The sequence below is a fragment of the Halichoerus grypus genome, chromosome 1 (genome assembly GCF_964656455.1).
Source record: "Halichoerus grypus chromosome 1, mHalGry1.hap1.1, whole genome shotgun sequence".
Taxonomy (NCBI): Eukaryota; Metazoa; Chordata; class Mammalia; order Carnivora; family Phocidae; genus Halichoerus; species Halichoerus grypus.
This window is the reverse complement of record NC_135712.1, coordinates 80,348,019-80,372,396: the sequence shown is the minus strand read 5'-3', so window position 1 is coordinate 80,372,396 and position 24,378 is coordinate 80,348,019. Positions and strand designations below refer to the sequence as shown.

The following is a 24,378-nucleotide window of genomic DNA, read 5'->3' as shown; positions in this document are numbered from 1 at the left end:
GGGATATAGCCTAAAGACCAAAACATGTAAAGAATCTTAAACTTTATTCATCAGTTTGTTGTTGTTGGTATTGGTACTAATGTAATAATCCCTAAACTATCTTGTGTGTAGCTGAGGATAGAGGAAATGAATAAATATTATGATGTATTGGAAACCAGGGTTTTTACCCACAGAGAAGCGAGGTACAAATACGGAATGGGGAAAGTGAAGGATGGAAACACACACACACTCTCTCTCTCTCACACACACACAAACACACACACTTCCTAAATCTGTCCACTGAAAGGGCCTAAATACAGTACCATCCCAGTAGAAATAAGCACACCAAAAGCCCAGATAATAGTTCCCATGCCATTCATCACTAAAAGGAACATGGGATCCTTAGAAAAACAACAGATTTTTGGTCTGAGGCAGAGAAAATACAAGGTAAGCCTGGAACAATTTGTTCCAGAAAATAGGAAAGTACTCAAAAAATGATAGGGGCATGTCAAAAGGACACAGAAGCCAGCTTGAAGGGGCTCTCATTGGCCAAATTTAAGACAGTTTGAGCATCAAAAAAGTTATGATACTTAATTATAATATAATGAATAAAAAAGAACCAAGTTATCTATAGTAATACTTAAAAAAAGGGATGTAGGTAGAAAAGAAAAACCTCTTCTTTATAAAACAATGCCTTCAAATGGTAGAAAGAATGGCAGAATTAGAAAATCACCATTTTGGAACCACCAATATAATAAGTGATCCACTTAAGACTCTTCAGTCAATACTGAAATCACTAGGTTAAAGTCTGTTAGAGAAGAGGATATTCATTCCGTGTCAAAGTAGTCATCCCACAAATACTGTATTAAAAACAAAGGAATAAAAATTGTTTAAAAAAGAAAAGCAACAAAGGGGAAATGGTATCTTTTTTTTTAAGATTTTATTTATTTATTTGAGAGAGAAAATGAGAGACAGAGAGCATGAGAGGGAGGAGGGTCAGAAGGAGAAGCAGACTCCCTGCTGAGCAAGGAGCCCGATGCAGGACTCAATCCCAGGAGGACTCGATCCCAGGACTCCAGGATCATGACCCGAGCGGAAGACAGTCGCTTAACCAACGGAGCCACCTGGGCGCCCCGGGAAGTGGTATCTTTATAACGGACTTGTGATTATCACCTTAGCATTAGCAGTAGTGGAACAACTTGACATTCTATGTCTCCTCATGTGATACTATAAGGAGGATACAATACCACCTATGTAATAAACTCAACAAAAATGTTAACCTAAATCTAATCATGATTAAACAATTAAGCAAATTTAAAATATGAGACATTCTACAGACTTGGACTTTTCAAAAATTTCAGTGTCATCCCCCAAAAGTGTGATTATTCTAGAATGATTAAAGGAGACTAAAGTATTATAATAATGAAATGTGATCTATAAATCTTGATTGGACCCTGAATTTTTTTAAAAGTCAGCTATAGAAGTCATTTTTTAACAAGATTTTATTTATTTATTTATTTGAGAGAGCCAGAGTGAGAGCACAAGAAGGGAGAGCAGCAGAGGGAGAGGGAGAAACAGGCTCCCTGCTGAGCAGGGAGCCTTATGTGGGGCTTGATCCCAGGACTCTGGGATCATGACCTAAGCAGAAGGCAGATGCATAACCGACTGAGCCACCCAGGCACCTCCTAAAAGTCATTTTTTGACAATTAAGGAAACTGTATATCAGATGGCATTGCTGAGTTAGTGTTAATTATCTTAGATGTGATTAGTATTGTAATTATAGAGGAAAATGTCCTCATTCTTAAGAGAGGCATGCTGAAATATTTAGGTGAAATATCATGGTATTTGCAATGTTTAAATAGTTTAGGAAAAAGTATGTACGCATGCATGTATGCATGTAGACAGAAAAAGATAAAGCAAATGAGTCTAAACAATACCAAATTATTACACTCTTAGTGTTTTTATTTCACTGAAGTCCATTATAATGAGATACAGAGGAATAAATATACATCTCTATTACACCAAAATGTTTAGCTTTAAATGGACAGATTAAGCACTAGGCAAGTTAAAGGATTTGTCCTGAAGAGACTGTTCTAGGGCATTGTGCAGACACAGCTAGAGGGATTTATTATACATTGTTGGTACTCCAGATATTGCATGTTTTTGGCAGTGTACTTACAGAATACTGTTAAATATCAGAAAATTGAAGAACCAACAATAACAACAAGAGAAACACAAAACAAAAATTCTGTGAACTTGAGTAAGGTAATTTGCAAAGACTACAATTAAGTTGACTTTGTCCAGCATTCTAGCAGCCAGGACTACTTTATCAAGTAGTAATTTTGCCATTTTTCCATTTAAAATCAGCATTCCAAATGATGGCCAAGTATCAACCACAGGATCCTGACAAGGCTTCTAAATCATTCAAGTTAAATATATTCCATTTCATTTTAATACAATGTAACTTTTATAATATTCTGATCTTTTGAAACCTGTTGAGCCATATTTGCTGTATATGAAAGCTCTCTATTAATTGGTATATCTGATTAACCAGAAGTATCCATTGCTTAACAATGGCGGAAAACAAGACACAGAAGGGGCTTGGGAGTTGGAGCACACTGTAAGATTTCAGGACAAAAAGTAGATAGTCATCACATAATAACTATTACAAAATAGGCCTTCCAACAATGAGGGTAATAAAAAACTCAGTAATTTCTAAATGCAATATTCAAAATGTATATTTTTACTATCTTTGTTGGTTTGAGTGTTTAATTGAACAAATGAGTACGGTCACAAAGTGAATTTCAGATTAAACGAGGACATTTGTGGAAGGGGGAAGTTGCTAAGTTGGGGACTGATGATCATTACACTATGAGACTGGTACTATTATTATCCCCATATTAAAAGTGAGGAAACTGAAAGAGGTTAACTTCTCCCAAACCACATAACTAGTTAAGTGGGCAGAGCCGGGATCCAAACACTTAGTCCAACACCAGAGCCTGCCCTCAGGATGATTATACTATCTGGTATTTCCAATTTTTGTTCATTGGTTTTTTTGAGGAGGGCCTGATGCCACCCTTTACTGAATACCTTCAGTAAATACTTTGCTTGTGTCATTTAATCCTCACAACAACCCTGTGAAATAGGACTTTTATTCCTGTTTCACAGAGGGAACATTAAGGCTGAGAGTGGTTGAGTAACCTGCCCAAAGTTACACTGCCGATAAATGGAGGAACCATGATTCAAACCAATGTCTGACTCCATGGCCCTTGCCCTTTCTAGGATTACATTCTGCCTTCCTTGTTCTATGTATAAAACATTCCTTGTTTTTCAAGAAAGCAAATCTTCTACCAGATAACTTTCGATCGTTAAACACGTGTTCCTATTATGGTCTGGAATTAACAACACTTAATTTTTCTAAAAATGTTCTTTCTTGTAATTAATGAAATTCTACAGTATGAGAAAACAAACCTAAATAAAATGAAGGTTTTGGAATGTAGGAAATTATCCTAGAAACATCCTCAAAAGCTATCTAGTTCAAGTCCCTAAGTTCAACAGGCATGGAAGCCAGCAATAATTAATGGTATGCATGCAAATCTAACAACAACAAAAAGGGGTAGGGGGCTTGCCCCAGTTAGGGATCAGCTGAGGATATGAGATGACTGAAGCTTCATATTATACCAATACATTGTTAGTTTTTATTTTATTTTTTTAAAGATTTTTATTTATTTATTTGAGAGAGAGAGAGCACAGCAGGGGGAGCAGCAGAGGGAGAGGAAGAAGCAGGCTCTCTGCTGAGCAGGGAGCCCGATGCAGGGCTCGATCCCAGGACCCTGAGATCATGACCTGAGCAGAAGGCACTTAATCAACTGAGCCCCCAGGCATCCCCATTATTAGTTTTTAAAAGCACCATTTTACAGTGCTTACAACAACTCTGAAAATGCTCATATTGCATACAATTGCCCTTCTTTGAAAATCAGAAACCAGGGGTGCCTGGGTGGCTCAGTCAGTTAAGTGCCTGCCTTTAGCTCAGGTCATGATCTCAGAGTCCCAGGATTAAGCCCTGCATTAGGCTCCCTGCTCAATGGGGAGTCAGCTTCTCCCTCTGCTCCTCATCCAACTCGTGCTCTCTCTCTCACACTCTCTCAAATAAATAAGATCTTTTTTTAAAATGAATAAAATCTTTAATAAAATAAAAATAAAAAAATAAGATCAGAAACCATCCTCATTTTACTTCATTTACTTAATTCTTGCTTTTTCCAGAAAGAATGTAAAACAGCTGAAACTCATCCTCACTGTACCTTGAGTGGAACCAAGTTCACCCAGAGCCCTGGTTGCCAGCTGGTTTGAGAGATTCTGATGTACATTTACTGTATGCAGCCAAAGTGACTATATGTGACCATTGAAAAGTTTCCTAATCTAAAAGAGTAGGATAACAATACCTACCCCACAGGGCTGTTGTGAAGTTTAAATGAGCTGACCATGCATAAAGATGATGCCTACATATATAAAGATTACGTGCAAAAAGATATGCCTACATATAAGCACAGTCGTTGTTACTGTTGAAGTTGATGTGTGTCCATGATTGAAGCACCATGTGGGTGGAAAAAACCTATCACTTTTCTCTATCTCTAAAAAGCTTTGAGGAATCTCACTCCGAACTTAATGTCGCACTTGTCCTCTTAACATCTATATCCTCTTCCTTCAACCACTAGTCGTGGTAAGAACCCTCATTCTTAGGAAAAAACCTGCTGACTCCTTCATCTAGTCAAATGACCACTCCGTGGGTTTTTTGTTTTTGTTTTTGTTTTTTTTTCTGCTAGTTTTCACTGTCAAACTTTTTTTTTTGAAGATTTTTTATTTATTTGACAGAGAGAGACACAGCAAGAGAGGGAACACAAGCAGGGGGAGGGGGAGAGGGAGAAGCAGGCTTCCCACTGAGCAGGGAGCCCGATGCGGGGCTCGATCCCAGGACCCTGGGACCATGACCTGAGCCGAAGGCAGACGCTTAATGACTGAGCCAGCCAGGTGCCCCCACTGTCAAACTTCTTAAGTATATTTTCTGTAGCAACTGTTACTGATATGATTGAGATGCCGCTTAGGAAAAACAGCTGGCCTTACCCTGGGGAAGTCAGAACTTGACTCTGTGAGTTTCCCCTTAGTTGTACAGAAGCAGGAAAACAGAACAAATAGAATAACACAAAAACCACAATGCTAATATAGTAACTAATGAGAAGTGTATTTGCCCAAAGGTCCTGAGAGTTAAATTCTCTAATCAGCTCCTTCTCTCCCTTAAAGGAAATCTATAAATAGGAAACCAAATTATTGCCAAATATTTGTATGATAGTCCAATCATACAGACCAGATATTTAAGCTCTGGGCAGTATTATCACCTTCTCTGAACATCCTGAAAAAACACTTCCAAATTCTGCCTCTCCAATTTCCATTTTTCAGTATTTCCAAGCTGCCCATCCACCTTCTGCTGTGACAATCTTTCTTTAGATATGTTAATATCATCTATTAGACTACATCAAGTCCCACTCTTCCAGCTTTCAATCTGAAAAAGACAGACATCTTTTAAGATGTCTTCTGCAGAAAACTGAACTCATCTATTATGTGATTTTATTAAGCCAACTCTGAGTTCTGCTGATGGCACCAACATCATACCACGTACACTCCCCACCCACCCCTGTCACCTTCTAATCACTTTTTCTTCCTTAATTCTTAACTTAGATTAGATTTCATTCCCCATCACATCCTATGACCTCTTTATAGTTCTCATTCTTCTGTATTCACTTTTGCAACTGTTAACAATTTTCCACCCATTTCTTAACAACCTTCCCCATCACTGGCTTTAATGGAGCCAAAAAACGGCTGATGTACATACTAATTTTAAATCGTTCTGTAGAACCTATGGTGGTTAAGAGTCTAGGTCCTAGGAATCAGACAGACCTGGATCCAAATCCAGTTTCTACTTTTACTAGCTATGTGCCCATGGGAAAGTTACTTAACTTTCCCCTAAGCCTTTTTCCTCAACCGTAGAATGGACATAATGACATAATTGTCTATTTAGTGCTTAGCTTAATAAGCTTACTCTGGCACGAAGTAATCACTCAAAAAATATTAACTATAATTTTTGTGTCCTAATTCTCAGCTCCTGTCATTCTTTTTTTTTAAGATTTTATTTATTTATAAAATTTGACAGAGAAAGAGCAAGAGACACAAGCAGGGGGAGCAGCAGAGGGAGAGGGAGGAGCAGGCTCCCCGTTGAGCAGGGAGCTGGATGCGGAGCTCAGTGAGGGGCTTGATGCGGGGCTCAGTCCCAGGACCCTGAGATCATGACCTGAGCCGAAGGCAGACACTTAACCAACTGAGCCACCCAGGCGCCCCAGCTCCTGTCATTCTATTCTTCTCTTTCTACTTTGAAGAATTCAAATAACTGTGACTAAATACTGCAATTAAATATATTCCTGAAGTTACTGTTGCAGGATTAAACCTTTCACCCTCTTCTTCAGTAATAAAGAAAATCACTATTTGTATATTTTGCCAATATCTAAGAAATAACCTGCTAAAAACCGATTTAATCTTCATACTCTTTCTTTTCTTAAAGATTTTATTTTTAAATAATCTCTACACCCAACATGGGCCTCGAACTGGTCATATACCTTGTTGAAATCTGAAAGCATGGAGACCTGGAGGGTTGCCAAAGACCGGAAACAAGCAAATAAATGTAGATCTGATTTGTTTTAAAAATAAAGAATAAAAGAGAAAAGAAGAGAATTGACAACAATTATATGTGTGACTATAAATAGCCACACGCTCCACCAACTGAACCAGCCAGGTGCCCCTAATCTTCATAATCTTTCTTAAGACACTCATTTCCCTTGGCTTCTGCAATAAAATCTGCAAAAAAAAAAAAAAGAAAACCTTCCACATTTTTCTTCTCTCGCATTTCTTCTTAGACTCTACTGCGAGTTCATCCTCCTATACCCAACACTCTAAATGTTAGTGTTTTAAAGGGAAAGCCTAAGGATTTTCATTTCTCATACTACAGTCTCTCCCTTGGTGGTCTTCTTGCTTCATCATGGCCACAACTACAACCTAAAAATAAGTAAATGACTTCCATATTATCTTTAGTGCAGACCTCTCCTCTAAGTTCTAGATCCCTATACCCAACTGCCTACTGACATTACCATGTGATGACAAGGCAGCTTAAACTCAATAGATCCAAAACTGAATTCATGGTCTCCCTGGATTCATTATTCAAAACTGGATTCACAATCCATGTTCAGTCAAACCCTAGTCCATCTCTAGTATTTTGTGTTGTTAGTGAATGAATGGCACCACCATCTATCCAAGGAGCATTAGGCGGAAGTCTAGAAGTTATCCTTTATAACTTTCCTCTTCCTCCCTCTCTAAATCTAATCTATTCCAATTTCCATTTATGGATATTATTGTATGAATTTCTAATTTTTACACTAATACCAAAATAATCTCCCTTGCTAGTTTCATTCCTCTACTGCCCATATTATTACTATAATGTTAAGGTCTCTATCAACTGAAACTTTAGACTTCTCACCTTTCCTGTTCATCCCCCCCTTACATCTCAACAATCTAATGTATTATGCCTTCTAAATATTCTACTTGCTCTAGCCACAAAATCTACTTTATAATATCTGCATATGATTTATTTTTTCCAATCCCTCTTCCCTAGACAAGTCGTGTCTTTTTTTTCTCTCAAAATTCCTCTTGGAATCCTTCACTCATTAATTCCATCCAATATCACTCCTTATGGGGGAAAAAAAAGTTACATATTCAGGGCCACAGTTTATTTAACCCAATAATCTCTCTCTGACAGCGACACCTACAGAACATTTCATAGTTCTCCTCCCAGAAATAGTCCTCAAAATCTGCCATTATCCAAATAAACTATTTCCTTTAATAATACAAGTACCACATCTATGTATACATGTTTTATATATCTTTTACAAACATGTATATATTATCAACCTTTTCTATTTCATAAGGTTATGAATTTCACAACGTTAACATAAATCATATATAGCTGAACTTTCTTCATTTGTTTTGAAATACCTCTCTCAAGTATCAAAGTGGTCCTCTCATTTCAGCATTTTCTCATTTGGTGAACAAGCTGATCGTTTTTTCACCCATATCATTGTGATTTTAAAGGAATACAAAAGTAAATACAGCATGAATCATGTCCTTATACTCTGCTTAGAGGGCATGACCCAGCTGTATTAATATTTGTATCCCTAGTTTCCATAATAATGTCTCACAAAGAGAAGGTGCTCAATACACGTTCAACAGAATTAAAAGAATTTTGCTTAGGACTGATGTTGTAATGTTCATGAGTGCCAAAAAGAAAGCAGAACTTCTCAAATGTGTGAACTCTGCTTTTTTTTTTTTTTCAAGAAAAACGATATTTGGACTAAAAAAGGGTAGAAAGAATTGATTCCCAGTATAGGTGAGAAGACTGTAACAGAGCACCTTGCTGCTCTAAATGAAATGAAGCTCCTCGTGAATGTGATCACCGAATCACTGCTAGTGGAGGAAGCATGGAGACCTGGAGGGTTGCCAAAGACCGGAAACAAGCAAATAAATGTAGATCTGTTTTGTTTTAAAAATAAAGAATAAAAGAGAAAAGAAGAGAATTGACAACAAAACAGTCCAGTATACTCGGCATCAATCCTTTCCTAAATTCAGATTATTTATTTAAAAAACAGCTTCTAATCCCTTTGAAACAAAAATGGTAAGCATTTGTGGAACCAACTTAAGTAACCAGACTAATTTCCTTTTTTTTTTTTAAAGAATGTCGTTATAAATAGACTTATACCAAAAAGAAGCAATAAAAATAGTATCAGATTTCAACAAGGTAGGATTTCAACAATGTATATGACCAGGCTCTCATTACACCATATGGTTAAGATAAATATAAGGTGGATAACAGTACAACTAAGTGCCAGCTAATTATTTGAATGATCATAACAAGGAGTGTTTTTTCATGAAGTGCCATCAACTTGAAGGTCTGTTCTACCCACAAGGTTCAGGATGCCTCTCTGTGGCCCTCTCCTAGTCAAAAATGTTATCAATAATTTGAATGAAGATGCAAAAGGCTACTATACTACTGCCTTCATCCAATATATGGTTGACATGAAACTAGGTGGCACAAATATGTATTAAGAAAGAGCTGGGGGCGCCTGGGTGGCTCAGTTGGTTAAGCGACTGCCTTTGGCTCAGGTCATGATCCTGGAGTCCCTGGATCGAGTCCCGCATCGGGCTCTCTGCTCGGCAGGGAGTCTGTTTCTCCCTCTGACCCTCCCCCCTCTCTCTCATTCTCTCTCTCTCAAATAAATAAATAAAATCTTAAAAAAAAAAAAGAAGGAGCTGGGATCTGAAAAAACAATGATAAGCCAGATAAATGGGCTAATTCTAATTAAGATGAAATTTAATAGGGAAAAATATCTAAGGTATCAATCAGTGTCCAAAAAAAAAAAAAATACATATAGAACTGTGAGATGAGCAAGTCCCATGACTTAATTGACACATACGTAAAACAAACAAAAAAGGGGCTTAATGACTTTAATTGACAGCAGTCTTACTTCAATCTGACAGCAGCAAGCTCAGTATGATGAGGATTTCAGAAAAGCTAATGTGATGCTAGATGCAGCAGTAGCAGTATCTCAAACATGGGAGGCAGCAGTCCTGCTCGATGCTGGACTGATCCGACCACAAATGGGATGTTTTGTATCCTTCTAAGGGAGGGTCACAGTCTTCAAAGGATCATAACCATATTGGCACATGTTCAGAACAGAACAACCAGGATGCTCAGGACCCTGGATACCATTCCACAAAAGGAGAGGCAGGAGGGAATAGAGATTTATAAATAGGACAAAACAATGCCTTGAGAGGAAAATGATGGCTACTTTCATTGAGTCACTCAATGAACATGAATTTCAAATCTAGTTCAGGCCAGACACTGTGACAATGTCTGGGCATACAGAGAGAAGATAGTCTGTCTGTGGAATATTCATATGCTTATCTGAAGAGCTGAAAAAGCCATGTTCTGAAAAAGGATGAGACTGTTCTATATGATTTCGTAAGGTAGAAATAAGACCCATGGAAAGAAGTTAGAAAGTAACTGATTTCAGCTCCATATGAGAGTATTTTAAGAATCAAAGATGTCTTAAGAAGCTTCCTGAGAGGGGCACCTGGGTGGCTCAGTCGTTAAGCGTCTGCCTTCGGCTCAGGTCGTGATCCCAGGGTCCTGGGATCGAGCCTCACATCGGGCTCCCTGCTAGGCAGGAAGCCTGCTTCTCCCTCTCCCCCTGCTTGTATTCCCTCTCTCACTGTCTCTCTCTCTGTCAAATAAATAAATAAATAAATAATCTTTAAAAAAAAAAAAGAAGCTTCCTGAGAAGAATGCAAGGTTCCCATCAGGGATGTTGTACTTAGTGGAGAGACTGCTTAAATAAGACAGGCACTGAACTGACCATCTTTAATGTTCCTCGTATTCTATACTAGGACTCTATATTTCCCTAGGAAATGGACTCTCACCAGATTCACCGTACTTGTGCACTTCAGCATCACAGGTTTCCTACAGTTGCTACTTCCAACTTTGTACCCTGTCCCCCACTGAAATGATGCTTTATAATGGGGAACGGATCTGAGAGCAATAGGAATAATGAAATACATGAAGAAACTGAACCATCAGGACACAGAACACACACAAAAAATCAATATTGTTCAATGTAAAGAAAATGTAGGAATTCTCTATCCTTTTAAGACATAAACTCAATTTAAAAATATCTCACTATGTTCAATTAACGTAAACAAGGACTTGTCAGTGTACTGCATCTCTTGTTGGGAGCCATTTTTTTCTAACCAACAAGGAAAAAACAATTTTAACTTAAGATCACTTTGAGAATTTGTGTCCTGAATAAACATTCCAAAAACCTCCATTATAAGGGTATGTGGAAACTAAGTTTGTAACATATTTCTTTAAAAAATGATTTATTGGATATAGCAGACCTAATACCATGAACTAATCAAATTGTGGAATTCTGATTAAATGGCTACTTAAGTTTAATCCATTTAAAAAAAAAACACAGGCAAGATAAACATAGAGAAAAGGCCTAGCCCATTTAGTTCTGGCTTTTATAAATTGGTTTAATATCATTAAAGCTTACTTTCATTCATTTTATTTTGTAATTTTAAAACAGTCTCCTATATTGGCTCTATATGCTACAACTGGGTATTGAAAGAGTTCATCCTTCCAAACTGTTAATACCAACTTCTTAGTAGTATTACTAAGCTGTCCCTTACACTTTAGCGCTTTCTCAATTTGGATACAATAAATGGGCCACAATTCGATTATCAAGGGCTCTTTCTTCTAAAGAGCAGCCTGGAAAAGACAAAAGTGAGAAAGAAAGGAGAGCACGTTTAACCACCAGCCCTGAAAAAAGGCTTCCCCTCTGGCTGTCAACTCTGACGGCGCTCTACCATTTCTCAGCACACTGCCTGGTCATTTCAAGTAAAAAAAGAAAAAGAAACAAAAATAGATTCCAGTTTTCCTGGGACGGGGAGATCCCCTTTTGTAGAAGTGCCTAAAGCTATAGGTTCCCCATGGGATTTCATCTCGTTGCCAAGGCAGCGCCAGCAGAGGCGTCCGGCGCCAGGTCAGCGCCCTCCCGCCCGCCCGCCCGGAGCCCACGGTGGCCCCAACCATCAAAAGAGCAACCCCGGCCGAGCCCCGAGCCCCCGGGGCCGCAGAGTCCCAGCCGCGACCCCGGACAGCCTCGCGAGCGCCCCGGGACGGTGGCGGAAGGCGGCGAGACGCGGCTCGACTTACAGTGACACCATCCTAGGTGACAGCACCAGTGCAGCTTGAAGCACTTGCCGTGGCTGTGCGTGGCACAGATGGAAAGCCCGTCGCACGGCTGGAAGTCGGGTCTGCGGGCAGCGCAACTCCGCGCCAGGGCCTGAGCCTCGTCCACTTTCTCGCTCTTCCAACCCCGCTCGGGCGCCGACGCCGACGCCGCACTCATTTCCGCTCCCTCCGCGGAGCCGAGGCCGGGAGGCCGGGAGAAGCGGCGTCTGGGCGGGCAGGAAGCCGAGCCGGCAGCAGGCGTGGGAGGGCGCGGGCCGGGAGTCACGCCAGCGCGCGTGGCGGCGGCGGTGCTGCTGGTGGCGGTGGCGGCGGGAGCGCGGCGTCCCAGGCTCGCAGAGGAGCCGCCCCGAGCGCTGCGACCGGGGGCTGGGCCTGCCGCCGCCTGCCTCCCTCCGCCGCGGCGCGCGCCGCGTCCCCACGCGCGCGCGCGCGCGCACACGGGCGCGCGCGCCGACCGGCCCGGCAGGCGCCGAGCGTCGGTCAGCGAGCCCGGCCTCTTCACACACGCTGTCGGCGTCCCCTCCCGTCACAGCAAGTCCCTGACACACACAGTCATTCCTCCGAGACCGACGCCGACCGACAGACGGCCATTGTGAACATACAAGCGCCTCGGCAGCTTGTTCACAGGCACAGCAGCTTACACGCGCACTTCCCACACACACTTCCCGCCGAGCTGGGTCGTCTCGAGAACTCCACCGAGGGCTGTGCACACCGAGGACACGCCCCCCCGAGGCGCGTCTGCGAGCGAGGTGTTCTCATACACACAGCCTCTCCGCACACGCGGCTCACATTTCCCTCGTACACGCCTCCCAGAGTAGGCACAGAGGCCCCTCGGAGGCGCGCGCGCGTTCACGCCCGCGCGCACTCCCCCAGGCCATGCCTCCCGCTCCCGGCGCCGCCACTCCGCCACGCGCCAGGGGCCCAAGCCTCCCGCCCTGGGCCGCCGCGCCCGCGGGAACCGTTGCCCGCTGGCCCTGAGGGCGCCCTCCCTCCCCAGCCCCAGTGTCCATGGGGGCTGCAGCCCCACCTTGCTGAGCGGGGAAGTAACCTGGCGGGGGAGGGGTGGCTGTGTGTGTGTGTGTCTCTCAGAGAGAGAGATGCATTTGCGGTGCACAAGACTGGTGTGTGGAATGTGTTGCATGGGTGTGTAGTTTGGTGTGTATGTGGTATGTGGGTGTGTCTGATTGTTATGTTGAGTATGTGCGGTGGGTATGTGTGTGTGGTTGGAGGTGTTAAGTGTGTACGTGGTATATGTGGAATGTGTGTAGTGTGCATGGTGCGTGTGACCGTTACCTGGTGTGTGAGGAGGTGTGTGTATCCAGGAGAATGTAGCATGGATGTATACGACCAATGCGGAGTGTGGGTGGTGTGCATGTTTGTGTAGTAGAGTATCTGTGGTCTGTGTAGTCTGTGCGGTTGTGTATGCGTGTACACAGTGTGCGGGTGGATGTGGTTACATACGTTTTGTGTATATGCGCATGGTATGTAGTGACATATGTATTGGGTGTATGTGTATGGTACGTGTGCCGTTGTGGGACCTGTGACCGGTATGTCGAGTGTGTGTGCCCAGTGCATATATGGGCAGAGTTGGGTGTGTGTGGTACCTGTGGGTGTGGGCACACAAACAGGACTCCTGTCTGCCATGGACTCTTGTGTGTGCCTTTGTGTGTTAATGCCTGCCCTGGCCAGCGGGTGTGACTGGCCCGGATGGTGGCCGAGGCTCCTCCGCACGATCAGCTTGCCTTCTTCCCTCCTGGGGACGAGTTGCTCCAAATAGATTTTCCATGCCAGGCTCAGCTGCTGAGAACCCACCCCGGGCTGGATTCAGTGAAGAGAAAACAAACCATTTGCTCCCAGGGAGCATGGTTGGGAATTAGCATTTCCCTGCAACAAGGCCAGACCTAGCCTTGAACACAGAAAAGGAGGGGACCTACTCTCAGTTATTTGCCAACCGTTTTTCAGAGCAAAGGAAAATGCCTGTAATTGCCAAGGTTCAGGGAACAACAACAAAGCCTTTCAGTACAAATGCTGTGTGGGAACATGTTTATGCCCAGGTCCACTTTCTCTGTTACTTTATTCCTTTCCTGCTTTGCACTGACAAGGAGACTCGTCATGGTTTTGAAACAACGAAATTCATCTTCAAGCACAGAAAATCCTTGCTGCCATAAGCAATCTTTCATAATTTTCCCTTTTATTTAACCTTCGCTTGAGAAGGGAAATGTAATTTGCATATATCTGACTTGAGTGAAGTCTTCATTTATTAGGGGTTAGGGAGAGACTCAATTTAGTGGGAATGGAATTTTCAAGAAAGGTCAGAATCAAAATCACAAAATATGGTTCCCCCAAAACCTAACATTGAAACAGCTATAAATATGAAGCATCACCTCTTCAACTTCAGCCCCAGGTGCCCCTCTCCTGAAAAAAATCCTAATGAAATACATCCCTGACTCATAAAATCTATCTATTCTGGCTATCAATTTCACAGTCTGACCCACCTCAGAATAACATGAGTAAAAGGAAAACTTGGGGCGCCTGGGTGGCTCAGTCAGTTAAGCATCTGCCTTCGGCTCGGGTCATGATCCCAGAGTCCTGGGATCGAGGCCTGCATCGGGCTCCCTGCTCAGCGGGAAGCCTGCTTCTCCCTCTCCCACTCCCCCTGCTTGTGTTCCCTCTCTCGCTCTGTCTCTCTCTGTCAAATAAATAAATAAAATCTTCAAAAAAAAAGGAAAACTTCATCAAATAAATCCATAATCCATTATTGCTGTAGCAAGCCAACCCAGAATTTTTTGAACAAAGGGGGATTCCCATCTCTTCTACCCTATATCTCTCCTTCTCCAACCCATAAGCACTCTAATACCACCCATATTATATAAGGCCTTATAACAGAATCTTTACAGCATTTTGCTGATATTTAAACAGAATCCTTCCCCTGCCTTCTACTCTAGGGTGAAACATGGTAGAAGATTCTACTATATACGAAACCATACCATCTCAGCTAGTGAAAAATGAGCATGAGAAATAATGCAATACAGCACTTTAACCAGGAGGCAAGGTAAATTACCCAAATTCCCTGTTTTATGTTAGCCACATGATCTGAAGCTGAGAAGCCTTTACATTTTCTATAACATAAAACTCATTCCATCCCCTTGCCCTAAAGATACTATTAACCTCTACTGTCTGCAGTGGAGCTGGAGGAAATAAATGTCCTTTGACCTCTAAACATATATACTTACAGACTTCAAGATGTGCTGTCAGGATGCAAGTTTTTAAAGTATTAGTATGGAAAATATATACAAAAGTAGAGATGCTAGTATAATTAACCTTCTTGATCCCATTGCCTGGTTTCAATAATGATTAACTCATTCTTGTTTCCTTTATAGCTCCACCCACTCGTACCCCCACCTTGCCACTGGATTATTTTGAAGCAAATCCCAGACATCAAATAATTTCATCCATAAATATTTTTGCATTTATCCCTAAAACCATAACCCACAACATCATTATTACATGATAAGATACACTTTGATCATATACAGGTACTTGTCCCATTGGTGCTGACCACCTCTCCACTTCCCCTTTAAGAATGCTACCCTTCTGTCTGGAATTTTCCTCTTTCCTTCTCTTCCTGTCCTGCCTGCCTCTTCAGTTTATGTGCCACTTCCTCAAAGAAGCTTTCTCTGACCAACCTAGACTCTTATATACATTCTCCCTTCATATAACTTTAAACAAATAATTAAAGAAGAATTAAAGAATTATTGAACTAATATCTTTCCTCATTCTTCCCCTCCCCTGCCACAAACTGTAAGCTCCTTGAGGGCAAGAACATGGCCTCTGTCTTGTTCACCATCTTGTTCCCAGTTCTAAGCACAGAGAATAAATAATTGTTGAAGTAGTGAAAATTATTCCATCTCAGGCTCCCAAAGGCTGGAAAAAGTCCACCTATAGTAAAGTGTTTGCAAATATGTGTGAATAATTTGTATAATTACTCTTCCTATAACCACACCCTTGGATATTCCCCCACTGACTCTGAACTTAACTATGGGTATTAGTTATCTATTGCTATATAACAAGTCACTACTAAGTTAAAACAACTCCGTTTCTATGGGTCAGGAACCCAGGCATAACTTGGGTAGGTCCTCTGCTTCCAAGTTTCTCACAAGAACGTAATGAAGGTGTGGGGCATGGTTGCATTGTCACCTAAGAGGTTCAACTGGGGTTGGGTCTGCTTCCAAGTTCACTCACTCACTGTTTGTTGGCAGAATGGAACTGTTGGGCTGAGGGTCTCAGTTCCTCACTGGTTATTGGCTAGAGAGTTCTCTCAGTTCCTTGTCACGTGGACCTCTCAATGGGGCAGTGCACACACGGCAGCTTGCTTTACTGGCGCAAGCACACAGAAAGAGTCAAAGAGAGTGTCACAGTCTTTTATAACCTAATCTTAGAAGTGATATCCCATCAGTTGTACCGAATTCTATTCATTAGCAGCAAGTCCTGAGGTCTATGCCTCATACAGGGGAAGGAGATTACACAAAGACATGAATATCAGGAGGCAGGAATTATTGGGAACCGCATCATGTGAGTCGCTTTAGCCAAGGAGAGAATAGAAAACTTGGCATCGCAAGGATTTCCAAAGAGTATGCTCAGTGGAGTTCCTCTCTTTTTATGCTTGGAACCCTGAGAGCACCAGGTATACAAGACTGATGGAGGATGAAATGCCTTATGGAGGAAAATGAAGGCGCCCCACTTGATGAGCAGTCAATCTCCAGCCAATCAATGGTCTACCAACCACAAGAACTATCAGTGAAGCTCTCCTAGATCATCCTAGACCCACTAGCTGATCACAGAAGCATGAGAAAGTCCAGTAGAAATCTGCCAAGCCAGTTTTGACCTGAACAGCCACCAGGACACTCTACAGAATCAGGAGCTACATAAAGCAGTCGTAAAACCTGCTGTTTTGGACAGTCTCTTACAGAGTAAAAGCTAACTGACACACCCACTGATCCTCTCTTGTTGTAGGCAAAGTAATTGAGGATTCAAGAGGCTAAGTGCCTTGCTCATGTCACAGTAGAGCAGACATAGTGGGAAAAGTTCTCTAGGACCTGGCACTGGAAAAATGCAGATGGTTCAAGTCTAAGCTCCGCTGTTTTCTGGCTGGGAGACCTTGGCAGATCCCTTATGCTTTCTGGGCTTCAATTTCTTTATAAGCAAAACAAAACAGAAGGTTTTCCAGAACGTCTTTTTTCACCCAAAGCTCTGACTTGTCCATTTGGGTATATATAGATGGAGCTAGGGTTAAAATCCTTTCGGTGCAGATGGTCATTTGTGAATAATCAGATTTTGCCTTCCTATTCTATTGCACGTATTTGTCTAATGCTAATGTCAGTTATATCTATGTACACCAACAATTCTGAACACTTTGATAAATCAAGCCATTACAAATCAGTTACTTTTTGGTTGCTTGATTGAACCAAGCAACTAATTGCATCATGGTTATAAATAACCTGCTAGTAATTGGTTAATTTGTCATTTTAAAGCAATTAGAATAATGAAGTAGTTGGAGAAGCTTCCAAATGAGGTGCAACTGAATGAGGGGGAGGGAGGACATGACACCTCTTTAGCATTGTCACTGGCATAATTCAGACCCTTGTCATCCTCTTTAATATAAAGGAAAGAAGGGCAGCTTTAAGATCAGGCAGAATGGAATCAAAGCTCAGCTCCACTGCCACCTAGCTGGGTGATCTTGGGCAAGTTACTTGGCCTCGTTTCTTAAATGAGAATTAGAATTCCTAGCTCATACACTTGCAGTGAACACTAAACATGATAACATATGTGAAGAGCCTAGCACTGTATCTGGCACATTGCAGATCCTCAAGAAGTATTAGTTTTCCACTTCCAAGCACCCCAAATGTCTTCCCTGTCTACAGACTCTCTATGCTCCAACCTTTCCTTCAAAATGCTGAGAAGAGAACCCTCTAAAATCTGATCATATCATACTTGGCCTTAAAAGCTTTTAACACTTCTCACTGCCTGCTGAAAAATAATTCACACTCCTTTGTAGGCTATACAAAGCTCTCCCAGTGTCTTCTCCAGCTACGCTTCCCCATGCCTCCAAAGCTGTACCCCACTGGATTATTTATTGTTTTGTTTCTAGGCATGTAATATCCTCTCCTGCTTGCCTTTGTGTCTTCCCTCATCCTTTCCTTTGTCTCGAAGTGCCCAACCTTCTTTATGCATGCAATTCCTACTTTTCCTCCAAGTTCCAGCTCAAATGCTACTTGAAGCCTTTTCTTAGTTGCCTCCCTTCTCCATACTCAAGGACACACTGTGCCTACCACTTGGTACCTCGAACAGTGAAGCAGATATTGTGTATTTCCAGTGCCTGACACTGTGTTGGGTAGTAGGAGACTCTCAACAAATATTTTGGGATGGATACGTTAAAAGATTTCGGACTAAAACTTCATAAATAGCATGGAAAAGCAAAACATCTGTTTTTCAAACTTAAGCCCCCCAGAACTAAGAGATTCCTTTGGAGTCCTGGAAATTAAAAAGAAGCCTTACTTAAATAAACTTGCTTGTAATCTCATTGAATGTCTTACCTCTATAGGTGACCCGGGCTGCAACAACTGTCTGCTCAAAAAGGCATTTTAGACATTGCAAGAATGACAGACCCATAATAGAGAAATATTCATGGTCCCTCCCTAACGTTCTCATATGGCACCATGAAGGGCAGCTTTCCCACAAAGTATCCCATTGTGCCATCACCAGAGGCAAAATAGAAAAACAGACCGACCCTGAGCTGGTCCAAAATAACATTTCTTGTATTTTTACAGTGGTGGAAGTAGTTACTATTTGTGGATTGCCTTCATATGATTTTCAAAATTCACCATTTTATTCCTCAGTTTTTCTTTGAAAGGGATGCACCGGTTTTGTACCACTTTTTTAAAAAATCAATTAGAGAAATATTTTTATGTGTAAAAAAATTTAGTGGAAAAATCGACCTCCAGAGTAGGTTTTGAACATAAAGGGGGAGAGCAAAAGACCAGTCATTAACATGCCAAGCAATCAGCCTCCTGGGGGCCTCCATAAACACCCTCAGTGTTCAAGCCCAGTAACCACTGGACTTTTCTTGAGTGATGTGATGTGACACTAATAGAAGTAGGATCTGGGTCAATTTTGTGCTCCACACAACACAACCCGTTCTTTACGCTCTGACAGTCCACACTTACTTCTGGAAGCAATGGACCTAGCATAATTTTGAAACAGGACACTCTAACTTCTTTAAATGGTAGGATAACACATACATTCTGCCATTTCCATTAAAAAAAAATCTTTTTTCTTGATGATTAGCAATTAAAATAATTCAGCTTTAATCAGCTCATTTCAGTAAGCAGCTAAAGGCTCAAATGACAGTGAAGAGCAATCTGGAATACAATGACTGCCTAATGGTTTATAAGTGAGGCAGCTGAGGTAGCTCACACAACCTGTGCAGGTGCTGGGCCGTGGTCAGCACTCCATCCACACCCAGGGCCCCGAGCATTTAGGCAGTGTCCAACATACAGTGCTGGGGTCACTTATCCCCTCCACCCATAGCTAGTGAGTGTCTTCTATGGCCAGGCTCTGGGCTGGATGCTGGAGATCATTTAGAGGGGAGCTATAAATCAACCATAAGAGTATAGAAGGTAATTGCTTTGCTTAAGGGGTTTAAACAAAACAAACTACAAGAATAAGAAAGAAACAGATAAGTCTGCCTGGGGCCATCAAAAAGTATTTCAAAAAAGGGTGAGTTAGCACTGGTGATGCAGACAAGCTGGAATGATGTATTATGGGAGAAGGAACAGCATGCATGCCAGCAAGAAAGGCAAAGGGCTGTTCTGGAAGTCTGTCTTGCTTGAAAGTAATGTGGGCTGAAGGAGTGATCAGATGAGAGGAGGAACTGGTAGGCAGGGGCCAAATGATAATAAGCCCAACAAAGTTTAGATTTAGTCCTCTAAACCAGTAGTTTTTGAACACCTTGAAGCTAGAGGCACTTTGTTCATTGGAAACACTTATCAGAAAGCATAAGCGAAAGAGATTTGCAAAGTCCAGCTGCTTTTGTTGGGGCATGATACATGTTGGTGGGAATGCTGGGACTCCATTCGTTTGTAACCCCACAACACCAAAGCCAAACTACTGCTTCAGGAGGGGCTGGTTGCGGTAGGCAGCATCTAACATGGCCGCCAATGATCACCACCTCCTGATATTCACAGCCTGGATAATTCCTTCCGTTGAGTACACACTGGATTTAGCAACTCCATAAGTAGTGATGGAGTCACTTCTAAGATTAGGTTGCAAAGACTGTGGCTTCTGTTGCTTTCATCTCTCTCCTTCACTCTCTGAGATCTCACTCCGAGGGAGCCAACTGCCACATTGTGAGTGGTCCTCCGGAGAAGCCCACATGGGAAGGAACTGATATCTCTGGCCAACAGCCAGTAAGGACACGAAGACTGCCAGCAATCACATGAGTAAGCTTGGAAGCACATCCTCCCAGTTGAATCCTGAAATGAAACCACAATTCTAGCCAACACCTTGACTGGAGCCTTGTAAGAGACCTCGAGCCAGCTAAGCTACACCCAGATGGCTGACCCACAGAAATTGTGAGATAATAAGTGCTTTGTTGTTTAAGGCTCTACATTGTGGGGGCACTTGTTATGCAGCAAGAGATAACTATTACAGACACCATGGCGGAATTCTGAGCACAGAGCAACAGGATCAAGTGTGCATTTTAAATGCTAACTCTGGAATGAGCAAGCAGGAGACATTTGTTGGGACAAGACCAGAGATAAGGCAGTGGCTGGTCCAGGAGGAAGGTGAAGAGGGCCTGAGCAGTGGGGGTGGGAAGGAGGGGAAGTAGTATAACTACTGAAGAGGTAAAATTAATAAAACTTGACATTATTTGGTTGTGGGAGTAAAGGAGTTTCAGGGACAATGCTGGCCATCAGCTGGGGAACAAAGAGGAAGGAACATGTTTAGAGAGAAGGGAAAAAAGTTTAATTTGGGATGTGTGGCGATCAAAGTGGCTGAGAGTCATCCTTATGGGCAACACTGTTACTTGGAGGCATGGTACAAAGAAGTCTGAAATAGGGTGCTCTACATGAGAACCCGTACTCAGGAAACTTTACTCCTAGGTGCTGCAAACTGCAGTGCCCTTGTGGGGTAAGGAAAGAACACAAAGGAGAGAAGAGTTCTGGGTATAAAGTAATAGGGAGCGGCAGGCTCTGTGTTGAAATGCAAGGTGCCTGCCTTCCTTAAAGTATCAAAGCCAAACATGTTTGAAACACTGCTGTCTGCGGAGCTGACATCCACTTCAAGAGCAGCTGGTTTTAACAGCATTCCTGAGGAAGATGTCACAACAGAGCGAAAAGGCATGAGCTTTGGAGTCAGGCGGCACTAAGTTCACTAAGTTCAAATCCCGTCTCCACCACTTACTCACTGGTGCCCCTGGGCAGGTTACTTATCCTCTCTCCGCCGGCATTTCCTCAGCTGCACACAGGATTAAGAACACCAGTTTTAATGGAATTGTTGTGATTAAGTGACATAATGATTTTTAATGCAAAGGAAAGTTCCTGGCACAAAATAGGTACTTCAGGAATAGTAGTTGACATTACGATTGTGTTTTAATAATAATGGCCATTATCCCTCCCTGAAGGGCACTCCAACATACAATGGATTGCCCACCGTTCTGTGCAGAGAGCACAAGAGTCATGGCAGAGTGCCCACGCTAGAGCTCCGAGGACTCAGTGTCCAGGAGGGTGCGTGCGTATTGTGCGTGTGAGTTGCAACTACTTTAAGTAATGGAAAATTGAATGTCAGGAGGTACATGGTACAATAAGGGAAACCAAGAACAGAAGTCATGGTACATTCAGGCCTCCAGGAACTGGGATTTCAACCAAAGCAACCCTGGGACGATGGTAGCAGGATTTGACAGAGCTTCACCCCGGTGCTCCGGAAATAGGACTCTGCTATTCCCCATGTGTTGGTGCTCACGTCGCCGGTACGTTTGTTCTTTCTACTTTTTCTTTTTTCCACCTGATAGCTTCTCTTCTCTCATAGTGTCTGTTTCTTCCTAACTTTGACCCTATATAGTCCTAACCCCACCTCTTCTTTTCTACTGTAAATCCTTTCTAATTCAGTTCTTGAGAGGACCTACCTTCTCCTTTTCCCTTGCAGTTTGAACTGAGAATGAGGATCTGTTTCAACTACCATCTTAGCAGTCATCTACAGCTGAAGAAAGAGAAGGGGAAGTCATGCGATGTAAAACCCACCTAAACTTTAGCAGGACCCGTGGGTGGACCATTTCCTATAGAGGGGACTGCGGGCATGGAGGCACCATGATTGCCACGCCTGGTAGAGTGCATCTGTGAGCTTGTGTCCAGCACAGGCCAGGAGGCTGGAAGGCAGAGCAGATTTAAAAAAATAGGATACTGTTATTTTAGAAGTCAGTATGAGAGTATTATTCAGCCATAGAAGTGAAGGAAATCCTGCCATTTGTGACAACATGGGTGGACCTTGAGGGCATTATGCTAAGTGAAATAAACCAGACAGAGAAAGACAAATACTGTATGATCTCACTTATACGTGGAATCTAAAACAAACAAACACACACCCCTGAACTCACAGATGCAGAGAACATATTGGTGGTGGCCAGAGGCAGGAAGTGGGGAGGGAGAAGAAATGGGTGAAGGTGGTCAAAGGATACAAACTTCCAGGTATCAGGTAAGTAAGTCCTGGGGATGTAAGGTATGACACGGTGACTGTAGTTAATAATGCTGTATTGTATATTTGAAAGTTGCTAAGGTAGTAAATCTTAAAAACTCACACTGTAAAATAATTGGTAACTATGTGTGGTGATGGGTGTAAACTAGATTTATTGTGATCATTTCACAATATATACAAATATCAAGTATTAGGTTGTACATCTGGAACTAATATAATGTTATATGTCAATTATATCTCAAAAATAGTATTAGGGGCGCCTGGGTGGCTCAGTCGGTTAAGCATCAGCCTTCAGCTCTGGTTGTGATCCCATGGTCCTGGGATTGAGTCCTGTATCAGGCTCCCTCTCCCTCTGCCGCTCCCCTTTGCTTATGCTCTCTCTCTCTCTCTCTCTCTGTGTCAAATAAATAAAATCTTTAAAAAAAATAGTCAGTATGAAATTAGTTGCAGGAAGATGTCATGCAACATTACAACACTGGAAGCTTCTTCCAGGAGTCCCGCTTTTTTCCCCTCTGCCAGCTGATCAGGTACAAAGAACTACCAATGCAGTTAGCTCCAAGTAGAGTCTGTGGTGGATGCATTCAGGTTCTTTATACAGCTGTCTGGAAAATGAACCTCCGCTCTGCTCCAACGTCAAGGGCAAGGATAAGGCTTGTTTTCCTTCTCTGCTACTCAGTCCTGCTTGGTCTGGGTATGGAATCGGGGACATTACTGTCCTGAGCAGAGCTCATCCGGGGTGAAATAAGGGTAGGATCAAGTCTTTGCCCTCGCTGGCACTGGCTTTCCCCCAGGATGTTCATTCTCTACTTCCCGAAGAGAGGGCCAATCCCCAGTGGCAGCTGTTGTGATTTCCAGAAAGCACAGAACTGGGGCTTCCCTACCCTTCTCGCATCTCCCATGGGTGTCCATCCAAACGTGTATGTGCCTGTTTGGAAGCTGACAGGGCTAATAGCTTAGAAAGTGACTGAGAGGAGGGCGCCTGGGTGGCTCAGTCGGTTAAGCGACTGCCTTCGGCTCAGGTCATGATCCCGGAGTCCTGGGATCGAGTCCCGCATTGGGCTCCCTGCTCGGCAGGGAGTCTGCTTCTCCCTCTAACCCTACCCCCTCTTGCGCTCTCTCTCTCACTCTCTCTCTCTCTCAAATAAATAAATAAAATCTTTAAAAAAAAAAAAAAAAGAAAGTGACTGAGAGGAGAAATGTATGGATTCATAGATTGACAGAATTAGTTAAGTAAAACATCCCTTTTATTCCTTAGGAAAAGTGGAGGCACAGAAAAGTGACGAGGTGACTTGCCCAAGGTCATAAAACTACTCATTCCACAATCTATTCCTGTTGGAGAAGGAAATAGAAACCATATATTTCCAAGGCCCCTGCTCTTCCTTCCTCCTTAGAGGTGTGAAGACAAATGGACTTCTCCTTTTATGCATTTTAAATTTTGATTACTCCTTTTTGTTCTCTACCCACTGTTAGTTATTAGGGTGATGCTTCTATACAGACAAGGACCCAGCAATGCCCAAACCCTGCCTTTCCTGCTACCTCCCTCCCCTCCTCCCACCAGGCTCCAAGGAAGCTAAGCACAATAAATAATACAGATTGTGAAACAAAATACCTCTTTATTAACATGACCCAGGCACCCATACCCCAATGTAGAGCTCGCTGATAAAAAAAAAGAGTAAGTGAGGCCTTCTTCTTCTTGGGATTTCTCTGCCCTCTGATCATATGCAAAGATGAGGAAATCTAAG

The 24,378-nt window shown here is 42.5% G+C and overlaps 1 protein-coding gene across 1 annotated transcript in view; it reads right to left on the bottom strand.

The window, feature by feature from the left end:
* The window catches only part of C1H3orf70 (chromosome 1 C3orf70 homolog), an 86,065-nt gene extending 73,775 nt beyond the window's left edge, over positions 1–12,290 (bottom strand). Inside the window, exon 1 of the mRNA XM_036070002.2 lies at positions 11,849–12,290. Coding sequence (XP_035925895.2) covers positions 11,849–12,044 — 196 coding nt within the window. The 5' untranslated portion in view covers positions 12,045–12,290. The remainder of the gene's footprint in view (positions 1–11,848) is intronic.
* Between the last annotated feature and the right edge of the window lie 12,088 nt (positions 12,291–24,378).